Source organism: Necator americanus, chromosome V, assembly GCF_031761385.1.
Source record: "Necator americanus strain Aroian chromosome V, whole genome shotgun sequence".
Lineage (NCBI taxonomy): Eukaryota > Metazoa > Nematoda > Chromadorea > Rhabditida > Ancylostomatidae > Necator > Necator americanus.
The window spans coordinates 20229411-20251502 of NC_087375.1; the positions used below are offsets into that span (position 1 = coordinate 20229411).

A 22092-nucleotide genomic window follows, 5' to 3' on the forward strand; every position below is an offset into this window, starting at 1 on the left:
ATAACTTGACTGTTGACTCTTATCTCTGGAGGATTTTATTCTTTTTAGCTCCTCATCAGCACTTTCTTGATCTAATTAACTATTTAATTAAGCATAATTTTTCGCCTCTATGTTTCACCTTGTCATCTGAACTACATAGTTTGCAATCTTAGCGGATTTGCTCGATTCTTTCGCCTCATCTAGTGAAGTTCTAAAACTAGACCTAATCTCGTGCAAAGCGCAGTTTTTGATTTTGACTAAAGCCTTGATTTCTTGTACTATTCTGCGCTCAGATGAAGACACATTTTTGACAAACTATTCCAGGAATTTAAAGTAGGATCTTGTAAGAACTGGGTTCAGATCAAAGATATGATTATTATTTCACTTTTTTATGCTCCAATTATTTTTATACCAAGCCAAAAGTCGGGATTTAACGAATTTAGAGCGAGTAAATTGTTTGTCAACATGTCCTCATAGCAAAAATGAGGAGAACCCATTCTTGTCGTCTGTACTTGATTTTATTTATCATGTTACTCGGTTACCTGGTGTTTACCAATAATTCCGAGATGGCACCACCCTCAAAAGGTAGGCTGTTCCACCTTTCTTTCACTTTTTCCACCCTTCTTGAGAGTGAATTTCATATCTTCCTTTGGAGAACAGTGCGAAAAAGAAGTTATCGAAAGGATCAAGGATGGGTCACATGTTACGGCTCCATTCAGCAGAAGTAGACTGGTCCCTCCTTTTTTTCGTTATCGTGAGCGATTCGAAGTAAGCTTTCAGAGTCTCAAGAATTCAGTCCCTTTATCCCCTTTGCAAATCCTTCCCATCGTTCTGATCTGACTTCGTGTGCTAAGAACTTTTTATTTTTCGATTGCACCAAGCTATCATTTGTCGACGTGTCACGTAGAAAATAGTGCAGATGCAATCAACACCGCCGTGCTTTGCTTTATAAACGAAAGGATTTTTTTCCTGGAAAACAACAGAAAGATCAATCCGAACAAAAACAGAACAAGGCGAGTTGACTTCCAACACAACCTCTGTTAAATTGATCAAATAACTTTGCGCAAGAGGAGTTACCCAGGGTCATTTAGCCCTTTTAATGTATGCGGCCGTAAGGTCTAATCTACGACTAAGCGTTCTAGATTATCATCACTTAAAAACAAACAGAAAAGAAGGATGGACTTCAGTAGCTAATAACAGCAATATAATGAATGAGTTTAATGTATTTTTTTAAGACCTTCCAACTAAATCGGTAATCCCGACGTACTTTTGCGTAGTACCGCTGTAATCTTTTGCCAGCAAAAAACCGCTAAGCTGTGCACTCGAGCAGGGCTGACATGAAGCAGAAAAAAAACTTTAACTGAATGAAGTTGCAATGGGTAAAAATCGAAGAATTAGTTGTGCAAAAAGTGAGGAAAGGTTGTCAAGAAGCTTGGACACATACTTCCAACTGTTTGCACCTCGTCCATAGAGATGTCAACATCTCCAGCTGATCCCATCACAGTAGCCGGCCTACGAATATCGTGTAGAGACCCTCCAATAATCTGCACCTGCTCGAAGCTCTTAGCGTCTCCTCTGAAAATGCTCCAAAGATCTACTCACCTCGCAGAGTTCTCAGTTTTTCCTCTCTTGTCAACATCAGCTAGCACACCTGTATTATATTAAATGCACTTTTCAAAGCACTTCGTGGTCTCTCAGGACATATAGTGTAGAGCTAATGTTTTGGCACGCAATTTTCATATTACTACAGCGAAGAAATTCTTTTGGCTGAGTCAACTGTTCACGGATATTTTTAATTGTACAGCTTAAGAAAGCAAAACAATTTAATGTCGCAGCAGGCATGTTTAATTTCGATTTTTCTTTTTGGTGATAATTTGAGAGCCTATAGACACTGGAAGGAACTAAAAAGGGATTGCATGTGCAGAGTCAGACAAAAAAGTGACAAGATAAAAGCCTTAGGAGATCGATGCAGGGAAGAACATATTGGCATTGAACTTTTTCAAGTTGAGTATGCAACATTCTTCCAAAAGAATGCACTTCCTGAAGATCAACGGCAGTTTCAAGTTACAGTTCTCGTTTTATGTCCACAGATACTACTAATCACGACAATTAGTTAAGGTTGTGCGGCGAATCAAATCAATACTCAAACTTCACATTGGTCCAAAGCCTGCTTGGCAGGAAGAAAAGCGAATACGTCATTGTTCAGAATCCCATCCACAGATTTCTGAACGGTTTCGTTAGCAGATGCATTTGGTAAGCTTACGTTTAGTTCAATTACAGTAAAATTGTATCCACAGAGAGAAACACTACTGCAATACGTGAAAGCTCCATCTTGAAGACTTTTAGGAATGGAGACGTTAAAAACGCTCATTATTAATACAACCGTCACCGCTTGCTCAGCTCAAGTCATTGCAATTTACCAACCGCTACGTATTCATGCTAAGATTCAAGGACAATCGAAAATTGACACTTCTAAGGAACATGCCATTTCGATGCATAAAAAAGATAACTTCACAAATTAACACTAACTCAAATCAGAGCCTACTAGACAGCAAAATGATTCTCTCTCTGTAACATTCCTTTCGGTGAATCCTTCTCACTGGATATTTTGGGATCCAGAAGCGCTGCCGCCACGCAACGTTTACAAAGCACTCGCGAAAAAGTATTACAGTCGACGTCGACTGTACGTGCACGGCGTCTTCCGCACAATAATCTTCTGGAGACGCATATCGGTTGGAATAAGTATTTCTTTGACAATTGTAAATCCCTTATATTTAGAACAAACACCATATCTCAAATAAGTGCCGTAGCTCTTCACTTCAGATTTTCTCATAAGTGACTATCCGCTTTTTCCAAAAATTTGGGAAATTTTTAGGGAAGCTCGATTAGCTTCGGATGTTTGTTTTGGTTGCATGCAGGACATGAGCTGCTTTCTAAATAAGCTGTATTCGTTATTGTGGACTGTACGAAAATCGGTCGTTAAAGTACATAACAACGAGCTCGAACATTTTGCTCCGCAAACATGGTGGGTCTCAAAATTCAGAGTTGGTTTGACCAATAAAAACAAATTAATGTTATGGTAGTGTGCCTCCAGTAATCAGATTATTTTTTTTTTGGTTTCTGAGTGAACTTGGTTTATTTCCTTCCAGGTATTGTAATTTCAATGACCGTCTACGCAGTTATACTGTCCTACGCTACGGAGATGAAAAAGGCACTATAAACCAATTCAGCCACAATTTTCTTTCCATTTTCGAGAAAGCTGGCGTTCCTGAGAGCATTCAAGATGTGCTTAAAAGACGAATTTTTGGTTAGTTTGTTTCTATTTTACTACTAGTACATATTTGAGTGCTGTCGTGATCCGGGTCCACTTCCGGAACCTGGTCTCGACTGAAAGGATAAAGAGAAGTTTGTGTTAGGCTGACCGAGCAGATGACGGCGTAGTCCCTTTTGACCTAAGTAGAACTTTACCTATATAGGCTTTTTACCTCCTTTTCCCGTTGTCGTTTCAGGGTTCCGTGAAACTAGAAATGTACACTGTTTATTCTTATTACATCACTACAACGCTTAATAACACATCACACTACGGAAAAACTATTACTACAGTTATACACAACAATGGCAGAATACACACACCTAGAGATGACATCTCCCTGTACAGTACATGGCCATCCGGTAAACAACAGCAACTTAAGAGTTAATTTTATCACTTGTGCCGTCTTGAGGCCGCGAATCTACATAGTTCCCGTCAAAGCAAAGAAACACACACACACACACACACACACACACACACACACACACACACGCACACACACACACACACACACACACACACACGCACGCACACACACACGCACACACACGCACGCACACACACACGCACACACACACACGCACACACACACACACACACACACACACACACACACACACACACACACACACACACACACACACACGCGCACACGCACGCACGTACGCACACACACGCGCACGCACGCCCACACGCGCACACACGCACACACACACGCGCACACGCGCACATACGCACACACGCGCACATACGCACACACGCACACACACACACACACACACACACACACACACACACGCACACACACACACACACACACACACACACACACACACGCACGCACGCACACACACACACACACACACACAGAAGCAGTCTTTTTTTTTCATAGCCATAAAAAGAATTTAATGAGATTGTGACGATTTTTATATAATTTTCCAGCACACTACCTTCCGACTGAAAAGGCGATTCATTCATCAAAAATCAGGAAAGATCACGGAGAATCAGCGAAACAAATTCTTTTCGGCAACACATCACTTTTAGAACTCTTCACACAAATATACTATTTCGATTTTGTAGTTTTTAATTTTAAGCTACCTGTGATCATTTGAAGCGTGGAGCTATGCTATTGTTGCTTTGTGATTTGTACTGAATTTGTTCCCTGACTTGTAGTCGCTGATTTTCTGACGAAGGTCTAACTTTGTTCCAAGAAACATCTTTCCCGTCTAAGATGTCATTTTTACATTCTTGCATAAATCGCAGTAGCACACAGTGAGAAAAGGTAAACGATCAACTGGGGTGAAGGTGGTACAGTTTTCTCCAATTTGTGGTTCGAAATCACCCTAACAGCTAACGTTTCATCTGTCAGGGTTCAAGGTGCCAGACTTGTTTGGGAAGATATAAACATTGACTTAATACATCACTTCGCCCCTGCAAGTCATTTTAAACCTGCACAAACGTTCATGAACCTCAAGTGTCCTTAGGTCGAGCACGAACGCATAGGCATCTCCCAAAAGGGATTGATCAATGTTATATACTTTACTCATTGTCCTTTCTGGCATTTATTACACTCATTACTTGCTTGTTTGTTTTTTTTTCCGAACCTTCATTTTGCATATTGGCTCGGTACTTGTCTTGTATATCTAAACTACAACGAATCTAACACAAATGTGATTGATTCAAATGTGATTCCTTCTTCATGATTCCACTTTTGGTCTTTGTTCATTTTCAACTTTTTTTTCAGAAATTTTTTACAATTTTTTACATCTACAGATTTTTTTACAATTTCCAAGAGTAAAGCAGATCATCTCGAGAAATTCCGTTCTGTCAAAAGAAAATTCTTCTCTGTAGTATTCTATTCTTTTCAAATGTAGTAATCAATGCGGTAACACAGTCGCAGCTCGTGTGTCCTAAGGTATCTGGTGGGTCGGCGTGCCTAGATGACAATAACCTCAAATAGAGGCTGAAGTAGTTTGTGATGAAAATTTGGAGGATACAGAATTTTTTGAAGTCATCACCATTCAATGAATATCTCCCTCCTGAAAAACATATTCACTTGATATTTGAAGAAACTTCCAATAAATCAAAAAATGCTTTCTGTAAAAATACATGAAACGTTCTACATCTTTGCAGGTTCAAAACTGACCGCAGTTGAGACATATTATAAAACAAATCGGAGCAAATCATAAGATAAAGACTGCTTCCTGTTGTATTATGCCGACAGATTGCGAACTTAATGTGTTAGCGATTTACGAACTGCCAAAAGTCAGAGTAAGAAATGTAAAATACCGAAGTTGTAACTTTAGCTGCAAAAAACAGAAAATCCTGTTGAGTTGGAAATTCAAGAGACAAGGTCATTCTACAACAATTGCAGATTTTGCAGGAAAATAATTTTTAAGCTGGTATTGTCGGTCGTTCTTGGAGTTGAATGATGTCACTTTAGTCAAATCTAGAAAATCTTCAGAGTCATGGAATTATAGCTGTGAGAGACATCAAATTGTCTGCAATATCATGTAGATTACGAGTGTGAAACTATCATTTCAGTCTTCGAAAAATATCTTCTCGTCAAAAATCATATACCCTCGGGGCGCAATTATCTCGGACTCATCTCTTGTTAATGTGTATCCCCAGATAATTTTTCCAAAAAGTATTTCCTTGATAGGTCTTAAAAGTTTTACTTACATTTAGTCGGTAGGACTCACGCTCACGAATCTACTAATATCTAGATCTTGTAGTAAAGATCAGATTGAGGCGAGTTATGAAAAAAGGCGAAAAAAAAACGCGAATCCGCGTCTTTTTCGTCTTTTTTCTTCTCTCGTCGTCTGTCGAAGAATTAGCGATCCTACTGTATATACATATGTAGATGTAGAATAACATCCTCCAAAGCTAAGATCAGTCTTGTGGATCAGTACGGAATGAAGAGATAACGTCATGAGGTCCACAGGAGTTGGGGCCAAGCCACCGTTATATATAGCTTTTTCTTGATTTAGTTAAGCTGTATCCAAGGCCCGCAGGAGTCTCTCCCGTCACTTGGTTGCGCGCAGTGGAGTTACGGTATGGGCGGAGCAGTCGAAAAAACGTTTTGGCGGTCATACCGATGCCACGCAACAGCTACGGTTTTCGAAGGAAGTTGAATGAAGTGAATGAATGAATTACACTTGAATACACAGTGTGATAGGATAAAAGAGTAGCTTGCAAAGCAGCGGCCATCATGATAACCTTTTCCCCTCTACTTGTTGTAGTTTTTCATTATTCTTTTCGTATAAAAGAGGGATAAAGTCACTAGCGCATCAATCCACTTGAGTTGCGCCAACGCACTTTACTGCATTTCGTAATTGTTGGGGTTTTGGAACGAGTGTTGGCTTATACAATTGCTTGCGGGGCCCAGCCGATAATCAAGTAAGTGTTTTTATCATCCCAGACAAGTCTGATAGCAATTTATCGACCCCCTAAGGTTGAAGGGCTTGGTTGGCTCAAGTGCGGCCACAGCGGACCCCTTACCGACTGCGCCACTCCCGCCATTCTTTTCACGTAGCAGTGGATCAGTAAGAGTACGTAGTATTAGGGAGGTTTTTTTCCGTTTTGTTGTTTGTTTTGCTATTATACTTCTCTAAGACTTTAGTTGGTAAAGATTTAATTTTTGTCCTATTTTTTCCGTGTAACTACATATGCAGCCTTTCCCAGAGACGAGTTTTGGGGTCTCACTACCAATTCGATCACAACAAGCGCTAATCGTGCACAACTGCACAAAAAATAAGACAAAAATCGAATTCCTAAGGTCTTTGAGGCGTCTTAAAAGCTAAACACCTGACAAAACCAATAGAAATTGATAGTTTTTATTATCTTTGAGAATACTGAGCAATGACACTGGAGTTATTCATTATTTTTAAACGTGCCATGGATTTCTAACGATTAGTGGAAGTTCAGAAAATTTTCAGTTGCGAACTATGGTTTGTCAGCTGAGTGTCTCACGGGTGAGCACTGTTATTTTCTTGTCCATTTCGCTCGACTTTTATATATTTGTTCGGCTGGTATTTCATATCCACAACGGTTTACCTTATCATTGTAGCTTGGAGGACTCTGGGCGTCGAACTGCGACACACAGCGGAGGTTCGTCCTCCGGCAGGGTCTCCCAAGCTGAGAAGGAGTACCACACATCCGACATTCCGACTTCTGGGAATCGGAAGCTCAGCTAAGAGTAAACCACTGCTAAGATTCACCACCTTCTTCTTCTTCTTCCTAGCGTTTGTCCCGCGTTGTTGCAGGCTCCGCCTTTCTGCTTCTTGTCTTCCATTTGGTTCTATCTATTGCATCAGCCGCACATAAACGCGCATCTATCATATCCAGCTTCACACGGTGTAACTAGCGATCTTGGCCTCCCACGCAGCATCACTCCTGAAACGTCGAGCTTCAGAGCAGTTTTGGCAACAGAGTCTTCCTCTCGCCGCAAGACGTGACCAAATCATCTCAGCCGCGCCTCCTTCATCTTCTCAGTTATCGGGGCGACGCCCAAGATGGAGCGTACAGTGTCGTTGGATACTTTCTCTTTCAGCGTTACACCTATCGTCCATTCCAACATCCGCATCTCCATAACGTTCAACACTCTTTCCAAGGCTTTCGTCGTCGACCAGCACTCGCATCCGTAAAGGGCAACCAATCGCACAACCGTCCTGTAGATCTTCGACTTCAGTCGAACAGGGACTTTCTTGTCGCACAGTACGCCTGCTGCCATTTTCCACTTCATCCATGCCGCATTAACACATGCTCGACCTTCTTGATCAATGTCGCCTGTAGAAGTCATTTAGATCCAAGGTACTTGGAACAGTTCACCTTGTTTAATTCTTTTCTATCGACACGAATTGAACCATCCTCTATCCTTGGTCCGCACTCCGCACTGTACTCAGTTTTTGATGTGTTGAGGCGCAATCCATATTGCTGCAGCCGATCCTTCCAAGACTGTACTTGTTTCTGAAGATCGTCTCGAGACTCCGACGCGAGCAAATCGTCCGCAAAGAGTAGAGTCCACGGATGTTGCTTCTGGATTTCCTTCGTTATCGTGTCCATGCACGGTATGAACAGCAGGGGTGAGAGGGATGAACCTTGATGACCCCCTGCTTGTCCAGGAAATGGCCTGCTTGTTCCAGCAGCACATCGTACAACGCTGGTAGGCTTCGCATAAAGCAGCTTTGTCCACTGCACATATTCTTCTGGCACTCTATGCGACCTCATGGACATCCATAACAGCTCATGTGGGACACGGTCGAAAGCTTTCTCGAGATCGAGAAAAGCAAGATGCACACTGCGGTTCTTCTCGATGTTTCTCAAGAAGGATACGGACAGCATGGATAGCATCTATAGTGCTGTAGTCCTTCACAAAACCGCACTGGTTGAGTGAAACGCTGACAATTTTCCTCAGACGAGCCTCCAGGACGCGCTCAAAAACCTTCATCGTATGGCACAGCAGTCGTATAGGCCTGTACAAAGTGCAGTCAGCTATGTCTCCTTTCCCTTTCCAGACAGGCACGGTCACGGAAGTTTGCCAAACGTCTGGAGTCCGTCCTTCTGCAACGATCTTGTTAAATAGAGTTGCGAGCCACATGGACCCTCGATCTCCTAGCAGCTTCCAGATATCAACAGGTATGTCATCAGGACCGGGTGCCTTGTTCGACTTCATTTTTGCAAGGGCAGCACTGACTTCGACGGCAGTAATTGGTAGAACAGAACCCTCGACGCTGAGAACAGTTGGGATCGGAGGATGAAGAACTCTTCGTTACACAATTGGTTGTAGTACTCTCGCCACCTCTCCAGGGTCTGACCAGGGCGGCGCAGAACGGCTCTATCAGCTCCCTTAACGATCTTGGTGTGTTCCATTTCCAACGTTGAGCGATGTCGCGCTCTGACTAAACGATACACTGCCCGCTCGCCTTCTCTAGTATCAAGCATGCCGTACACAGCCTCGTAGCGGTCCGAATTCGCCTTGGAGACTGACGTGTCCTCCACCAGAGCTTATACTTGGACTTCTTCTCACGAATTGCCGCCTGAACTTTCTCGTTCCAAAACCACGTAGCCTTTTGTACTTTGGGCTTACCTAGAGTCGTCTTTCCCAGAGTGTTCTCCGCGGTCATAACGCTGGAAATAGACGACTACATTTCCTCCACACTACGAGTAGGGTGGGGAAGTGCAGATGGAGCCACGGACGCAAAAAATACCTCCTTTCGATCCTTCAGATTCCAACATTAGATGCGCAGTGTTCTAGTTCTTGGATGTCTCTTCCTTGGAAGGGAGATTTTCAAGTCCATAAGGAGCAGATGGTGTTGGGCAGCGACATGGTCTGTAAGGATGTACAAAGTATTCACAAAGGTCATTTTCACGCGCTTATCGAGGACGCAGGATGAAGCCCAGCCTCAAAAACAAGCTGGATTCCGTCAGGGGCTTAGACCACATCCAGACCGTGTCGAGAGTCATAGAGGTTTGCCGGGAATACCGCTTGCCCCCTGTTCTAACCTTCGTCGAGTATGAGAAAGCCTTCGACAGCGTACAGACGAATGCAATATTGTCAGCGCTGGTCGATCAAGGCGTGGATGTATCGTATGTGAGGACATTAGCCAGTTGATACGATCGATGCACCATTAACATGCAGCTTTTCCACTGCTCCCTCACCATACCCATTGGGAAGGGGGTACGACAGGGCGATACTATATCGCCAAAGTTGTCCACGGCTGCACTTCAATGGATAATGAAATCACTTTCCTGAGAAGAAAAGAGCATACGTGTTGATGGAAGATTTCTCTCGAACCTTCGTTTTGCGGACGACATAGTTCTCTTTTCGTTTACCTTTTCTTTTCGTTCTTTTTACGATTATCTATTCAGAAAGTGGAGGAGTCTCAGAGAACGTGGAAAGAGATAGTCCAAGGGATGACTGAAGAAGCCTTGTTTAATTTTAGAGTGCTTGGGATCCATCGTACACTAGTAGTGAGAGAAGAACACCAGACGAGATGGATTGGAAAAGTACAAAGAATGCGCAAATGGAAAGTAAGTAGTAGTAAGTTTTCCCCGAAAAAATCCTGAGGCAATCACGTCACACCGATGTGGATCCAGAATTTAATTTCGTTGGAGGAACTTTATTATTACTTAAACAGTTAAGATACTACGCTTGCTTTAGGTTGTGCCCTGTCGTTAATCGGCATTGATAATGTACATGAATTCATTTGATACTCTTGTGAGTCGAAAAGATAAAACACTTTGCTAAGATTCCAGAAGTAGAGTTGAAGTGAGGCTCAGTTAGCAACGGAGAAAGGTAGAGCTAGAAGGTGCAATGGTGCAGCTGTTTTTAACCTCGAAGGAAGCAGAAAGAAATGAAAGAATGAATTAAACGTATTAACGAATTGCATGGCGAAATGAGAAACAAAAGGATAGTTCGCATTGTAAAGTGACGACCAAATAACAGGTGGTTACAGTAACAAGGAACTCTTCTTGTTTTTGTGGCTTTTGTATGCATGAGTATGACAATGTAATCTAATAGGAACCCTTTTACATTAGTTTTACCGTTACTTTTATTCCTGCGATGCCTAAAAAAACCTTAGACTAGTAATTCAACTTCTGTACTTTTTTTTAAAATAATGGTGCATGATTGGCGCTGGTTGTAATGGGTAACATGGCAAAATCACAAAATCAAGCGCAGCTACACGAAGCAATGGGATGGAAATTAAACCAATAAGAACTAAGAGCTAGAGGACCTTAGGGAAAAAACAAACCGTAAAATCAAAGTAAAGAGAGCATGTTAGATGTAGTCGCTGATTCTCTGACGAAGGTCTAACTTTGTTCCAAGAAACATCTTTCCCGTCTAAGATGTCATTTTTACATTCTTGCATAAATCGCAGTAGCAAACAGTGAGAAAAGGTAAACGATCAACTGGGGTGAAGGTGGTACAGTTTTCTCCAATTTGTGGTTCGAAATCACCCTAACAGCTAACATTTCATCTGTCAGGGTTCAAGGCGCCAGACTTGTTTGGGAAGATATAAACATTGACTTAATACATCACTTCGCCCCTGCAAGTCATTTTAAACCTGCACAAACGTTCATGAACCTCAAGTGTCCTTAGGTCGAGCACGAACGCATAGGCATCTCCCAAAAGGGATTGATCAATGTTATATACTTTACTCATTGTCCTTTCTGGCATTTATTACACTCATTACTTGCTTGTTTGTTTTTTTTTCCGAACCTTCATTTTGCATATTGGCTCGGTACTTGTCTTGTATATCTAAACTACAACGAATCTAACACAAATGTGATTGATTCAAATGTGATTCCTTCTTCATGATTCCACTTTTGGTCTTTGTTCATTTTCAAATTTTTTTTCAGAAATTTTTTACAATTTTTTACATCTACAGATTTTTTTACAATTTCCAAGAGTAAAGCAGATCATCTCGAGAAATTCCGTTCTGTCAAAAGAAAATTCTTCTCTGTAGTATTCTATTCTTTTCAAATGTAGTAATCAATGCGGTAACACAGTCGCAGCTCGTGTGTCCTAAGGTATCTGGTGGGTCGGCGTGCCTAGATGACAATAACCTCAAATAGAGGCTGAAGTAGTTTGTGATGAAAATTTGGAGGATACAGAATTTTTTGAAGTCATCACCATTCAATGAATATCTCCCTCCTGAAAAACATATTCACTTGATATTTGAAGAAACTTCCAATAAATCAAAAAATGCTTTCTGTAAAAACACATGAAACGTTCTACATCTTTGCAGGTTCAAAATTGACCGCAATTGAGACATATTATAAAACAAATCGGAGCAAATCATAAGATAAAGACTGCTTCCTGTTGTATTATGCCGACAGATTGCGAACTTAATGTGTTAGCGATTTACGAACTGCCAAAAGTCAGAGTAAGAAATGTAAAATACCGAAGTTGTAACTTTAGTTGCAAAAAACAGAAAATCCTGTTGAGTTGGAAATTCAAGAGACAAGATCATTCTACAACAATTGCAGATTTTGCAGGAAAATAATTTTTAAGCTAGTATTGTCGGTCGTTCTTGGAGTTGAATGATGTCACTTTAGTCAAATCTAGAAAATCTTCAGAGTCATGGAATTATAGCTGTGAGAGACATCAAATTGTCTGCAATATCATGTAGATTACGAGTGTGAAACTATCATTTCAGTCTTCGAAAAATATCTTCTCGTCAAAAATCATATACCCTCGGGGCGCAATTATCTCGGACTCATCTCTTGTTAATGTGTATCCCCAGATAATTTTTCCAAAAAGTATTTCCTTGATAGGTCTTAAAAGTTTTACTTACATTTAGTCGGTAGGACTCACGCTCATGAATCTACTAATATCTAGATCTTGTAGTAAAGATCAGATTGAGGCGAGTTATGAAAAAAGGCGAAAAAAACGCGAATCCGCGTCTTTTTCGTCTTTTTTCTTCTCTCGTCGTTTGTCGAAGAATTAGCGATCCTACTGTATATACATATGTAGATGTAGAATAACATCCTCCAAAGCTAAGATCAGTCTTGTGGATCAGTACGGAATGCAGAGATAACGTCATGAGGTCCACAGGAGTTGGGGCCAAGCCACCGTTATATATAGCTTTTTCTTGATTTAGTTAAGCTGTATCCAAGGCCCGCAGGAGTCTCTCCCGTCACTTGGTTGCGCGCAGTGGAGTTACGGTATGGGCGGAGCAGTCGAAAAAACGTTTTGGCGGTCATACCGATGCCACGCAACAGCTACGGTTTTCGAAGGAAGTTGAATGAAGTGAATGAATGAATTACACTTGAATACACAGTGTGATAGGATAAAAGAGTAGCTTGCAAAGCAGCGGCCATCATGATAACCTTTTCTCCTCTACTTGTTGTAGTTTTTCATTATTCTCTTCGTATAAAAGAGGGATAAAGTCACTAGCGCATCAATCCACTTGAGTTGCGCCAACGCACTTTACTGCATTTCGTAATTGTTGGGGTTTTGGAACGAGTGTTGGCTTATACAATTGCTTGCGGGGCCCAGCCGATAATCAAGTAAGTGTTTTTATCATCCCAGACAAGTCTGATAGCAATTTATCGACCCCCTAAGGTTGAAGGGCTTGGTTGGCTCAAGTGCGGCCACAGCGGACCCCTTACCGACTGCGCCACTCCCGCCATTCTTTTCACGTAGCAGTGGATCAGTAAGAGTACGTAGTATTAGGGAGGTTTTTTTTCAGTTTTGTTGTTTGTTTTGCTATTATACTTCTCTAAGACTTTAGTTGGTAAAGATTTAATTTTTGTCCTATTTTTTCCGTGTAACTACATATGCAGCCTTTCCCAGAGACGAGTTTTGGGGTCTCACTACCAATTCGATCACAACAAGCGCTAATCGTGCACAACTGCACAAAAAATAAGACAAAAATCGAATTCCTAAGGTCTTTGAGGCGTCTTAAAAGCTAAACACCTGACAAAACCAATAGAAATTGATAGTTTTTATTATCTTTGAGAATACTGAGCAATGACACTGGAGTTATTCATTATTTTTAAACGTGCCATGGATTTCTAACGATTAGTGGAAGTTCAGAAAATTTTCAGTTGCGAACTATGGTTTGTCAGCTGAGTGTCTCACTGTTATTTTGTGAGCACTGTTATTTTCTTGTCCATTTCGCTCGACTTTTATATATTTGCTCGGCTGGTATTTCATATCCACAACGGTTTACCTTATCATTGTAGCGTGGAGGACTCTGGACGTCGAACTGCGATACACAGCGGAGGTTCGTCCTCCGGCAGGGTCTCCTAAGCTGAGAAGGAGTACCACACATCCGACATTCCGACTTCTGGGAATCGGAAGCTCAGCTAAGAGTAAACCACTGGTAAGATTCACCACCTTCTTTTTCTTCTTCCTAGCGTTTGTCCCGCGTTGTTGCAGGGTCCGCCTTTCTGCTTCTTGTCTTCCATTTGGTTCTATCTATTGCATCAGCCGCACATAAACGCGCATCTATCACATCCAGCTTCACACGGTGTAACCAGCGAATCTTTGGCCTCCCACGCAGCATCACTCCTGAAACGTCGAGCTTCAGAGAGGTTTTGGCAACAGAGTCTTCCTCTCGCCGCAAGACGTGTCCAAATCATCTCAGCCGCGCCTCCTTCATCTTCTTAGTTATCGGGACGACGCCGAAGATGGAACGTACAGTGTCGTTGGATACTTTCTCTTTCAGCGTTACACCTATCGTCCATTCCAACATCCGCATCTCCATAGCGTTCAACACTCTTTCCAAGGCTTTCGTCGTCGACCAGCACTCGCATCCGTAAAGGGCAACCAATCGCACAACCGTCCTGTAGATCTTCGACTTCAGTCGAACAGGGACTTTCTTGTCGCACAGTACGCCTGTTGCCATTTTCCACTTCATCTATGCCGCATTAACACATGCTCGACCTTCTTGATCAATGTCGCCTGTGGAAGTCAATTTGGATCCAAGGTACTTGAAACAGTTCACCTTGTTTAATTCTTTTCCATCGACACGAATTGAACCATCCTCTATCCTTGGTCCGCACTCCGCACTGTACTCAGTTTTTGATGTGTTGAGGCGCAATCCATATTGCTGCAGCCGATCCTTCCAAGACTGTACTTGTTTCTGAAGATCGTCTCGAGACTCCGACGCGAGCAAATCGTCCGCAAAGAGTAGAGTCCACGGATGCTGCTTCTGGATTTCCTTCGTTATCGTGTCCATGCACAGTATGAACAGCAGGGGTGAGAGGGATGAACCTTGATGACCCCCTGCTTGTCCAGGAAATGGCCTGCTTGTTCCAGCAGCACATCGTACAACGCTGGTAGGCTTCGCATAAAGCAGCTTTGTCCACCGCACATATTCTTCTGGTACTCTATGCGACCTCATGGACATCCATAACAGCTCATGTGGGACACGGTCGAAAGCTTTCTCGAGATCGAGAAAAGCAAGATGCACACTGCGGTTCTTCTCGATGTTTCTCAAGAAGGATACGGACAGCATGGATAGCATCTATAGTGCTGTAGTCCTTCACAAAACCGCACTGGTTGAGTGAAACGCTGACAATTTTCCTCAGACGAGCCTCCAGGACGCGCTCAAAAACCTTCATCGTATGGCACAGCAGTCGTATAGGCCTGTACAAAGTGCAGTCAGCTATGTCTCCTTTCCCTTTCCAGACAGGCACGGTCACGGAAGTTTGCCAAACGTCTGGAGTCCGTCCTTCTGCAACGATCTTGTTAAATAGAGTTGCGAGCCACATGGACCCTCGATCTCCTAGCAGCTTCCAGATATCAACAGGTATGTCATCAGGACCGGTTGCCTTGTTCGACTTCATTTTTGCGAGGGCAGCACTGACTTCGACGGCAGTAATTGGTAGAACAGGACCCTCGACGCTGAGAACAGTTGGGATCGGAGGATGACAGAACTCTTCGTTACACAAGTGGTTGTAGTACTCTCGCCACCTCTCCAGATCTGACCAGGGCGGCGCAGAACGGCTCTATCAGCTCCCTTAATGATCTTGGTGTGTTCCATTTCCAACGTTGAGCGATGTCGCGCTCTGACTAAACGATACACTGCCCGCTCGCCTTCTCTAGTATCAAGCATGCCGTACACAGCCTCGTAGCGGTCCGACTTCGCCTTGGAGACTGACGTGTCCTCCACCAGAGCTTATACTTGGACTTCTTCTCACGAATTGCCGCCTGAACTTTCTCGTTCCAAAACCACGTAGCCTTTTGTACTTTGGGCTTACCTAGAGTCGTCTTTCCCAGAGTGTTCTCCGCGGTCATAACGCTGGAAATAGACGACTACATTTCCTCCACACTACGAGTAGGGTGGGGAAGTGCAGATGGAGCCACGGACGCAAAAAATACCTCCTTTCGATCCTTCAGATTCCACCATTTGATGCGCAGTGTTTCAGTTCTTGGATGTCTCTTCCTTGGACGGGAGATTTTCAAGTCCATAAGGAGCAGATGGTGTTGGGCAGCGACATGGTCTGTAAGGATGTACAAAGTATTCACAAAGGTCATTTTCACGCGCTTATCGAGGACGCAGGATGAAGCCCAGCCTCAAAAACAAGCTGGATTCCGTCAGGGGCTTAGACCACATCCAGACCGTGTCGAGAGTCATAGAGGTTTGCCGGGAATACCGCTTGCCCCCTGTTCTAACCTTCGTCGAGTATGAGAAAGCCTTCGACAGCGTACAGACGAATGCAATATTGTCAGCGCTAGTCGATCAAGGCGTGGATGTATCGTATGTGAGGACATTAGCCAGTTGATACGATCGATGCACCATTAACATGCAGCTTTTCCACTGCTCCCTCACCATACCCATTGGGAAGGGGGTACGACAGGGCGATACTATATCGCCAAAGTTGTCCACGGCTGCACTTCAATGGATAATGAAATCACTTTCCTGAGAAGAAAAGAGCATACGTGTTGATGGAAGATTTCTCTCGAACCTTCGTTTTGCGGACGACATAGTTCTCTTTTCGTTTACCTTTTCTTTTCGTTCTTTTTACGATTATCTATTCAGAAAGTGGAGGAGTCTCAGAGAACGTGGAAAGAGATAGTCCAAGGGATGACTGAAGAAGCCTTGTTTAATTTTAGAGTGCTTGGGATCCATCGTACACTAGTAGTGAGAGAAGAACACCAGACGAGATGGATTGGAAAAGTACAAAGAATGCGCAAATGGAAAGTAAGTAGTAGTAAGTTTTCCCCGAAAAAATCCTGAGGCAATCACGTCACACCGATGTGGATCCAGAATTTAATTTCGTTGGAGGAACTTTATTATTACTTAAACAGTTAAGATACTACGCTTGCTTTAGGTTGTGCCCTGTCGTTAATCGGCATTGATAATGTACATGAATTCATTTGATACTCTTGTGAGTCGAAAAGATAAAACACTTTGCTAAGATTCCAGAAGTAGAGTTGAAGTGAGGCTCAGTTAGCAACGGAGAAAGGTAGAGCTAGAAGGTGCAATGGTGCAGCTGTTTTTAACCTCGAAGGAAGCAGAAAGAAATGAAAGAATGAATTAAACGTATTAACGAATTGCATGGCGAAATGAGAAACAAAAGGATAGTTCGCATTGTAAAGTGACGACCAAATAACAGGTGGTTACAGTAACAAGGAACTCTTCTTGTTTTTGTGGCTTTTGTATGCATGAGTATGACAATGTAATCTAATAGGAACCCTTTTACATTAGTTTTACCGTTACTTTTATTCCTGCGATGCCTACAAAAACCTTAGACTAGTAACTCAACTTCTGTACTTTTTTTTTAAAATAATGGTGCATGATTGGCGCTGGTTGTAATGGGTAACATGGCAAAATCACAAAATCAAGCGCAGCTACACAAAACAATGAGATGGAAATTAAACCAATAAGAACTAAGAGCTAGAGGACCTTAGGGAAAAAACAAACCGTAAAATCAAAGTAAAGAGAGCATGTTAGAACTGCCCGATCCATTTCATAAACAATTTTTAGGAAAAAGAGAAAAATATGAAAATCTAAAGAAGGTGAGGCCGCGCCAAAATCGAAGCTTCACGACAAAAAAAAAACAACTGAATATGTAAGAAAAAAGGAAAACTGCCATAAAGGATAAAGTATAAAGCGCACGGCGTTGGTCAATCCTTATGAGGATGCGCCTTCGTGTTCGACTTCAACTCAGACTTCGTTTGAGGTTCATGAACACGCGTGCAACTTTACAATGACTTGCCGGGGCTAGCCGATGTGCCAAGTCATTGCTTTTATCCTCCCAGGAAAACGTATAAGTAAACAGTAGCACAATATTGAAGCAGTGCGGTGAGAGAGTGTGTAGTGCGAGAGAATGTAATTCATTCGCGCTGAACGCAAAATACTCACTTCTGTCAGGGATGATTCGATTCCCTTACCATTTCAATGCCCGTAACGGAAACAGTGTGCACGCTATGAAGGAAATTTAGCTTGCTTCCTGCGGCCTCTTAGTTCTCAGTCCGAAGTCACTTCCTCAGTGATTTTTTGAAATATTGCTCAGTTTTATTTCAGAGACAAGTTTCCTACATGATCCATTAAGAGCTCCTTCTGCTCCCATCCTCTCTTACTGACTGTGCTTATGGCACTGGCTTTTCTAAGTGTTGACGAAGGCGAGAAAACGTCGAAAACGTTAGCTGTTGTTAATGTTGCCGGTACTGCTCTTGACTGAACTCCTAGCAAATCAATAAAAAGCTACGTATATAGCATACCAAAACTAAAGGATAGTCGAACGTTGGCGTCACGACTGTATGACTGGTGCAGCAGCACAATGTAGTAGAAATTGCTGCTTCAGAGCTGGTCCGGACCAAAATTGAGATTTCAGAGCTGTCAAAAGGAATCAGGAACACTGGGTCCGGAGGATAACCTTGTCTCAATTATAATTATAATTAATTAATTTAATTATAATTTGTCCACAGCTATATCTTCAGAAATAATAAGTAGACAATTTAGAATCTTTTAAAAATTGACTCTCCTATAAAAAGTGGCGGATGTATCGCTACTGAGGAGTGGAACAGCTGTGGACGCACTGGTGAAGCTTTGAAACCGCCCTAAAACAACACAACCAGACTTGGTTTGGAGGATAAAAACACCCTTAATACTTAATAGCCGTTGAAATTCACAGTATTTCACATTCACATTTTCACGTTCACAAACTTCCATCGATGCTGAGTTGAAGTGAACGCATTGGCGCATCCTAAGCGAACTGATTAATGACAGACACTTTGTATTTATCCTATTCTTTTCCACAAATTGAAGAGTTCTTCCTTGCTGCTTCACTACTATTAACATACAGCACGGTCTATTTTAATTTGAGGTCTTTGATTATTCCACATACCACATAATATTATTCCACTTACGTTCATCACTTTCCTTAAAGGCATCCTATTTATTGCAGATTTTCCTGCATAATTCTAGCTACCACGGATCTCCTTCACTAGAGGGATCACAGCCGATTAGTAGCGAAGGTACGTGGAGCGTCAACGGATAGCGGATATGGAGCTAATCGCGGAAAAAAAGCGACCTTGTGCTTGCCCAGAGACGAGGGAGGATTCGGGGGACGAACTCCCTGTTTCTGCTGAGCCAGAACTGACTCATAACATCCTTGTATCCCGTCGGTCCGGCCAAAAGCCTGCAATCAAGTGACTGCACGGTGCAAGGGAGGCGGTTTGGAGTCGCCTCCAACAAATAATCTCCACCTGTCCATTCCGGGAGAGCGCAAGGTTCTCCCAAAAACTCATGGGATTAGAGGCTTGCACCCTGCCCATGTGTTTTAAAATTTTACGCATGTCACAGTAATAGGAAAGAGTCTCCTGATTCTGGAGGACAGCTTGGTACGGTAGCGCCAAGGAAGACGGGGTTGCAAGAGTCATATCTGGAATTCATTTCATTGAGTACCGAAACGGAAAACGACTAGGATGACGATCTGTACCTATGACGCACGCACGCTTGCATCGGAAGCGGCCATCGAAGATCTGATGATGCAAACTAAGAAGATCAAGTACAACGATCTTCCTCCTCTGAGGAAGATCTTCTCTCACATGGAGAAAAGAGAAAGCCGCTAAGTTCAGAGAACGAAATTCCAGAGCTATCATCATAGCATATCATGGGATCTCTTCGCTACGCCAGCCGGCTTTTGGGAAGATTCCACAATGGACAACATCGACGAGGAATATGAGCGGCTCTTTGAACACCTTCACGACTACACGAAGAAGGCTGAGAGTTTTAAAACCACCAAGAGACGCATTTCTCTTGAAACTCTTGAGCTGATACGCCATGATGCAGCAGATTGGGCCGAAGGCTACCAAGAACTCAAGTTCGAGCTCGCAAGGCTTTGCAGAGAGGCGATAAAGGAAGACTTTAAAGAGACAATAGCAGAAGTATTGGCTGAAGCTGCAGAAGGGAGAAGAAATATCCGCTATGCCCGTCGAGACTTCGCCAGTCGCAAGACGAAGACGATTGCTCTCCAGAACCCGGAAGAAACAACCATTGCATCGAGAAAGGAATATAGAAAATCACCTACGACTTTTACTCTGATCTCTTTGACAGCCATGTCCACCTGCTTCATCACCATCTGAGGGAAGACGGACATGTCATTCCAGAGATTCTCCCGTCCGAAGTACGACATGCTACCATGTCGGTAACAGACAGTACTGCACCCTTTCCCGATAGAATAAGACCAAACCACCTGAAGAGCCTTCCGCCAGTACTCATCAACATCCTGGCAAGGCTCTTTACACGTTATCTGTCGGAATACAAGGTTCCTAAACAGTGGAAGATCAGCAAGACCGCGTTGTTGTATAAAAAGGGAGTTCCACATGACATCGGCAACTATCGTCCAATCTGCTTACTGTTCGTCATCTACAAGCTCTTTACAAGAGTGATCCTTAATAGGATTGAAAAAGCCTTGGATGAAGGACAGCCATGCGAGCAAGCAGGGTTTTGAAAAAGATTCATATTCACACTGTTTCGAAACTCATCGAGGTATCGCGAGAGTACAAGATGCGCCTCACCTTGATCGACTTGAAGAAGGCCTTCGACTCAATTGAGACGGAAGCGGTCATGAAAGCCTTGGACAACCAAGACGCCCCTGCTCAGTACATAAAGGTACTTCGAGAGTTGTACAGCAACTTCACGACCGGAATTTCGCCATTCTACAACAATATCATCATTGACGTGAAGTGGGGAGTCCGACAGGGTGATACAGTCTCACCCAAAATATTCGCAGCCACCCTCGAAAACGCAATGCGAATGTTGGAATGGGACGAAAGGGGAGTGAAGATCGGCAGCTACACCATTTGCGCTTTGCTGATAACACCTAGTATCAGTCAAGCGGAACGGATGCTGACCAAATTCGACGAATGTGGATGCATTGGGCTTCAGCTAAATCTGCAAAAGACGATGTTCATGCAGAATGGATGGATCTCGGATGACCCATTCACGCTCAACGGAACGAACATATCCGAACGCACCAAAATGATGAACGACCTCACCCTTGAGTTGGGTAGGAGAAGATGAGCGGCTTGGGTAGCGTATAATAGCATCGAGGATGCAGTGAAGAAGTCTAAGAACACCCGGCTCCGTGATCACCTCTTCAACACCACCGTACTTCTTGCTTTGATTTATGCTTCGGAAACCTAGGCATTTCGCAAGCAGGAAGAAAACACGGTAAACGTCATTGAATGCGCAATTGAGAGAGCGATACTAGGAGTACTAGGAGTTCCGCTTAACGCACCCTAGCACGCGATCGGGGCAAGTGGGAGAATTAGTGGCGCCTACTCGACCAGTTCGAAGGTCAACGGGAGTCAAGGTGATCAAGGTGATCAATTCTAACTCAATTCTGACTATGTTTAGACAGATGTTCACTCACACAGACATGTACACATACCTGTACAAAGAGACTGTGCGGACTCAGGTTAGATTGCGGACTCGGGTTAGATTGCTGCGAATAAGTGGTTTGTAGTGGGATTTTCTACACTGTTTCATCTTATAACTAAAGTTTTATTCTATATTCTATTATTATTTTTCTTATTACTATTCTAGTATTTTATTTTTCCTACTGCACCCAATGTTAAAATGAACATAACTTTTTCAAGATCTAAAGTGCACACTCCTTCGTATTGCTCAATCCTATTCCATCTTTCTGGCGGACTTTCGATGCTCCTCTTTCACATCTTCACCGCCATCGGGACTTCTCTTTATTTGTGGTATGATGGAGAAATGAATGAAAGTGTTTTACAATTAAAGAATGATGTAGCCTCGCTGCTCTACTTGTTCCTTCATTCCATATCCCTGCGAATCACTGTCATACAAAACAGTTTCACTTGATGTGCA

The 22092-nt window shown here is 42.8% G+C and overlaps 8 protein-coding genes across 10 annotated transcripts; 3 read left to right on the forward strand and 5 right to left on the reverse strand.

The window, feature by feature from the left end:
* Positions 1-1895: 1895 nt before the first annotated feature.
* RB195_014526 (uncharacterized protein) lies at positions 1896-2220 on the forward strand (the record flags this gene model as incomplete). The annotated part of the gene is made up of 2 exons (XM_064204835.1): positions 1896-2042; positions 2098-2220. The coding sequence occupies 2 exons, from the start codon at positions 1896-1898 to the stop codon at positions 2218-2220; spliced, it is 270 nt and encodes an 89-aa protein (XP_064060716.1).
* A 5531-nt stretch (positions 2221-7751) lies between these two features.
* RB195_014527 (uncharacterized protein) lies at positions 7752-9414 on the reverse strand (the record flags this gene model as incomplete). 2 transcript variants are annotated; one of them, XM_064204836.1, is made up of 4 exons in its annotated part: positions 7752-8077; positions 8155-8641; positions 8733-8851; positions 9378-9414. In XM_064204836.1, the coding sequence occupies 4 exons, from the start codon at positions 9412-9414 to the stop codon at positions 7752-7754; spliced, it is 969 nt and encodes a 322-aa protein (XP_064060717.1). The 2 variants fall into 2 exon arrangements, with proteins under 2 accessions (XP_064060717.1, XP_064060718.1); XM_064204837.1 differs by lacking the exons at positions 8733-8851; positions 9378-9414 and having other exon boundaries at positions 8155-8524.
* On the reverse strand, positions 8535-8963 carry RB195_014528 (uncharacterized protein; the record flags this gene model as incomplete). The annotated part of the gene is made up of 1 exon (XM_013453387.1): positions 8535-8963. One exon carries the CDS (start codon positions 8961-8963, stop codon positions 8535-8537), a length of 429 nt encoding a protein of 142 aa, XP_013308841.1.
* Positions 9415-14376: 4962 nt separating the features above from the next.
* Positions 14377-14646, reverse strand: RB195_014529 (uncharacterized protein; the record flags this gene model as incomplete). The annotated part of the gene is made up of 1 exon (XM_064204838.1): positions 14377-14646. The coding sequence occupies one exon, from the start codon at positions 14644-14646 to the stop codon at positions 14377-14379; it is 270 nt and encodes an 89-aa protein (XP_064060719.1).
* A 12-nt stretch (positions 14647-14658) lies between these two features.
* On the reverse strand, positions 14659-15267 carry RB195_014530 (uncharacterized protein; the record flags this gene model as incomplete). Of its 2 annotated transcripts, none has more annotated exons than XM_064204839.1 (1): positions 14659-15267. In XM_064204839.1, the coding sequence occupies one exon, from the start codon at positions 15265-15267 to the stop codon at positions 14659-14661; it is 609 nt and encodes a 202-aa protein (XP_064060720.1). The 2 variants fall into 2 exon arrangements, with proteins under 2 accessions (XP_064060720.1, XP_064060721.1); XM_064204840.1 differs by having other exon boundaries at positions 14659-15150.
* RB195_014531 (uncharacterized protein) lies at positions 15161-15589 on the reverse strand (the record flags this gene model as incomplete). The annotated part of the gene is made up of 1 exon (XM_064204841.1): positions 15161-15589. One exon carries the CDS (start codon positions 15587-15589, stop codon positions 15161-15163), a length of 429 nt encoding a protein of 142 aa, XP_064060722.1.
* Positions 15590-19910: 4321 nt separating this feature from the next.
* Positions 19911-20336, forward strand: RB195_014532 (uncharacterized protein; the record flags this gene model as incomplete). The annotated part of the gene is made up of 1 exon (XM_013453385.2): positions 19911-20336. The coding sequence occupies one exon, from the start codon at positions 19911-19913 to the stop codon at positions 20334-20336; it is 426 nt and encodes a 141-aa protein (XP_013308839.2).
* Positions 20337-20682: 346 nt separating this feature from the next.
* RB195_014533 (uncharacterized protein) lies at positions 20683-21276 on the forward strand (the record flags this gene model as incomplete). The annotated part of the gene is made up of 1 exon (XM_064204842.1): positions 20683-21276. The coding sequence occupies one exon, from the start codon at positions 20683-20685 to the stop codon at positions 21274-21276; it is 594 nt and encodes a 197-aa protein (XP_064060723.1).
* Between the last annotated feature and the right edge of the window lie 816 nt (positions 21277-22092).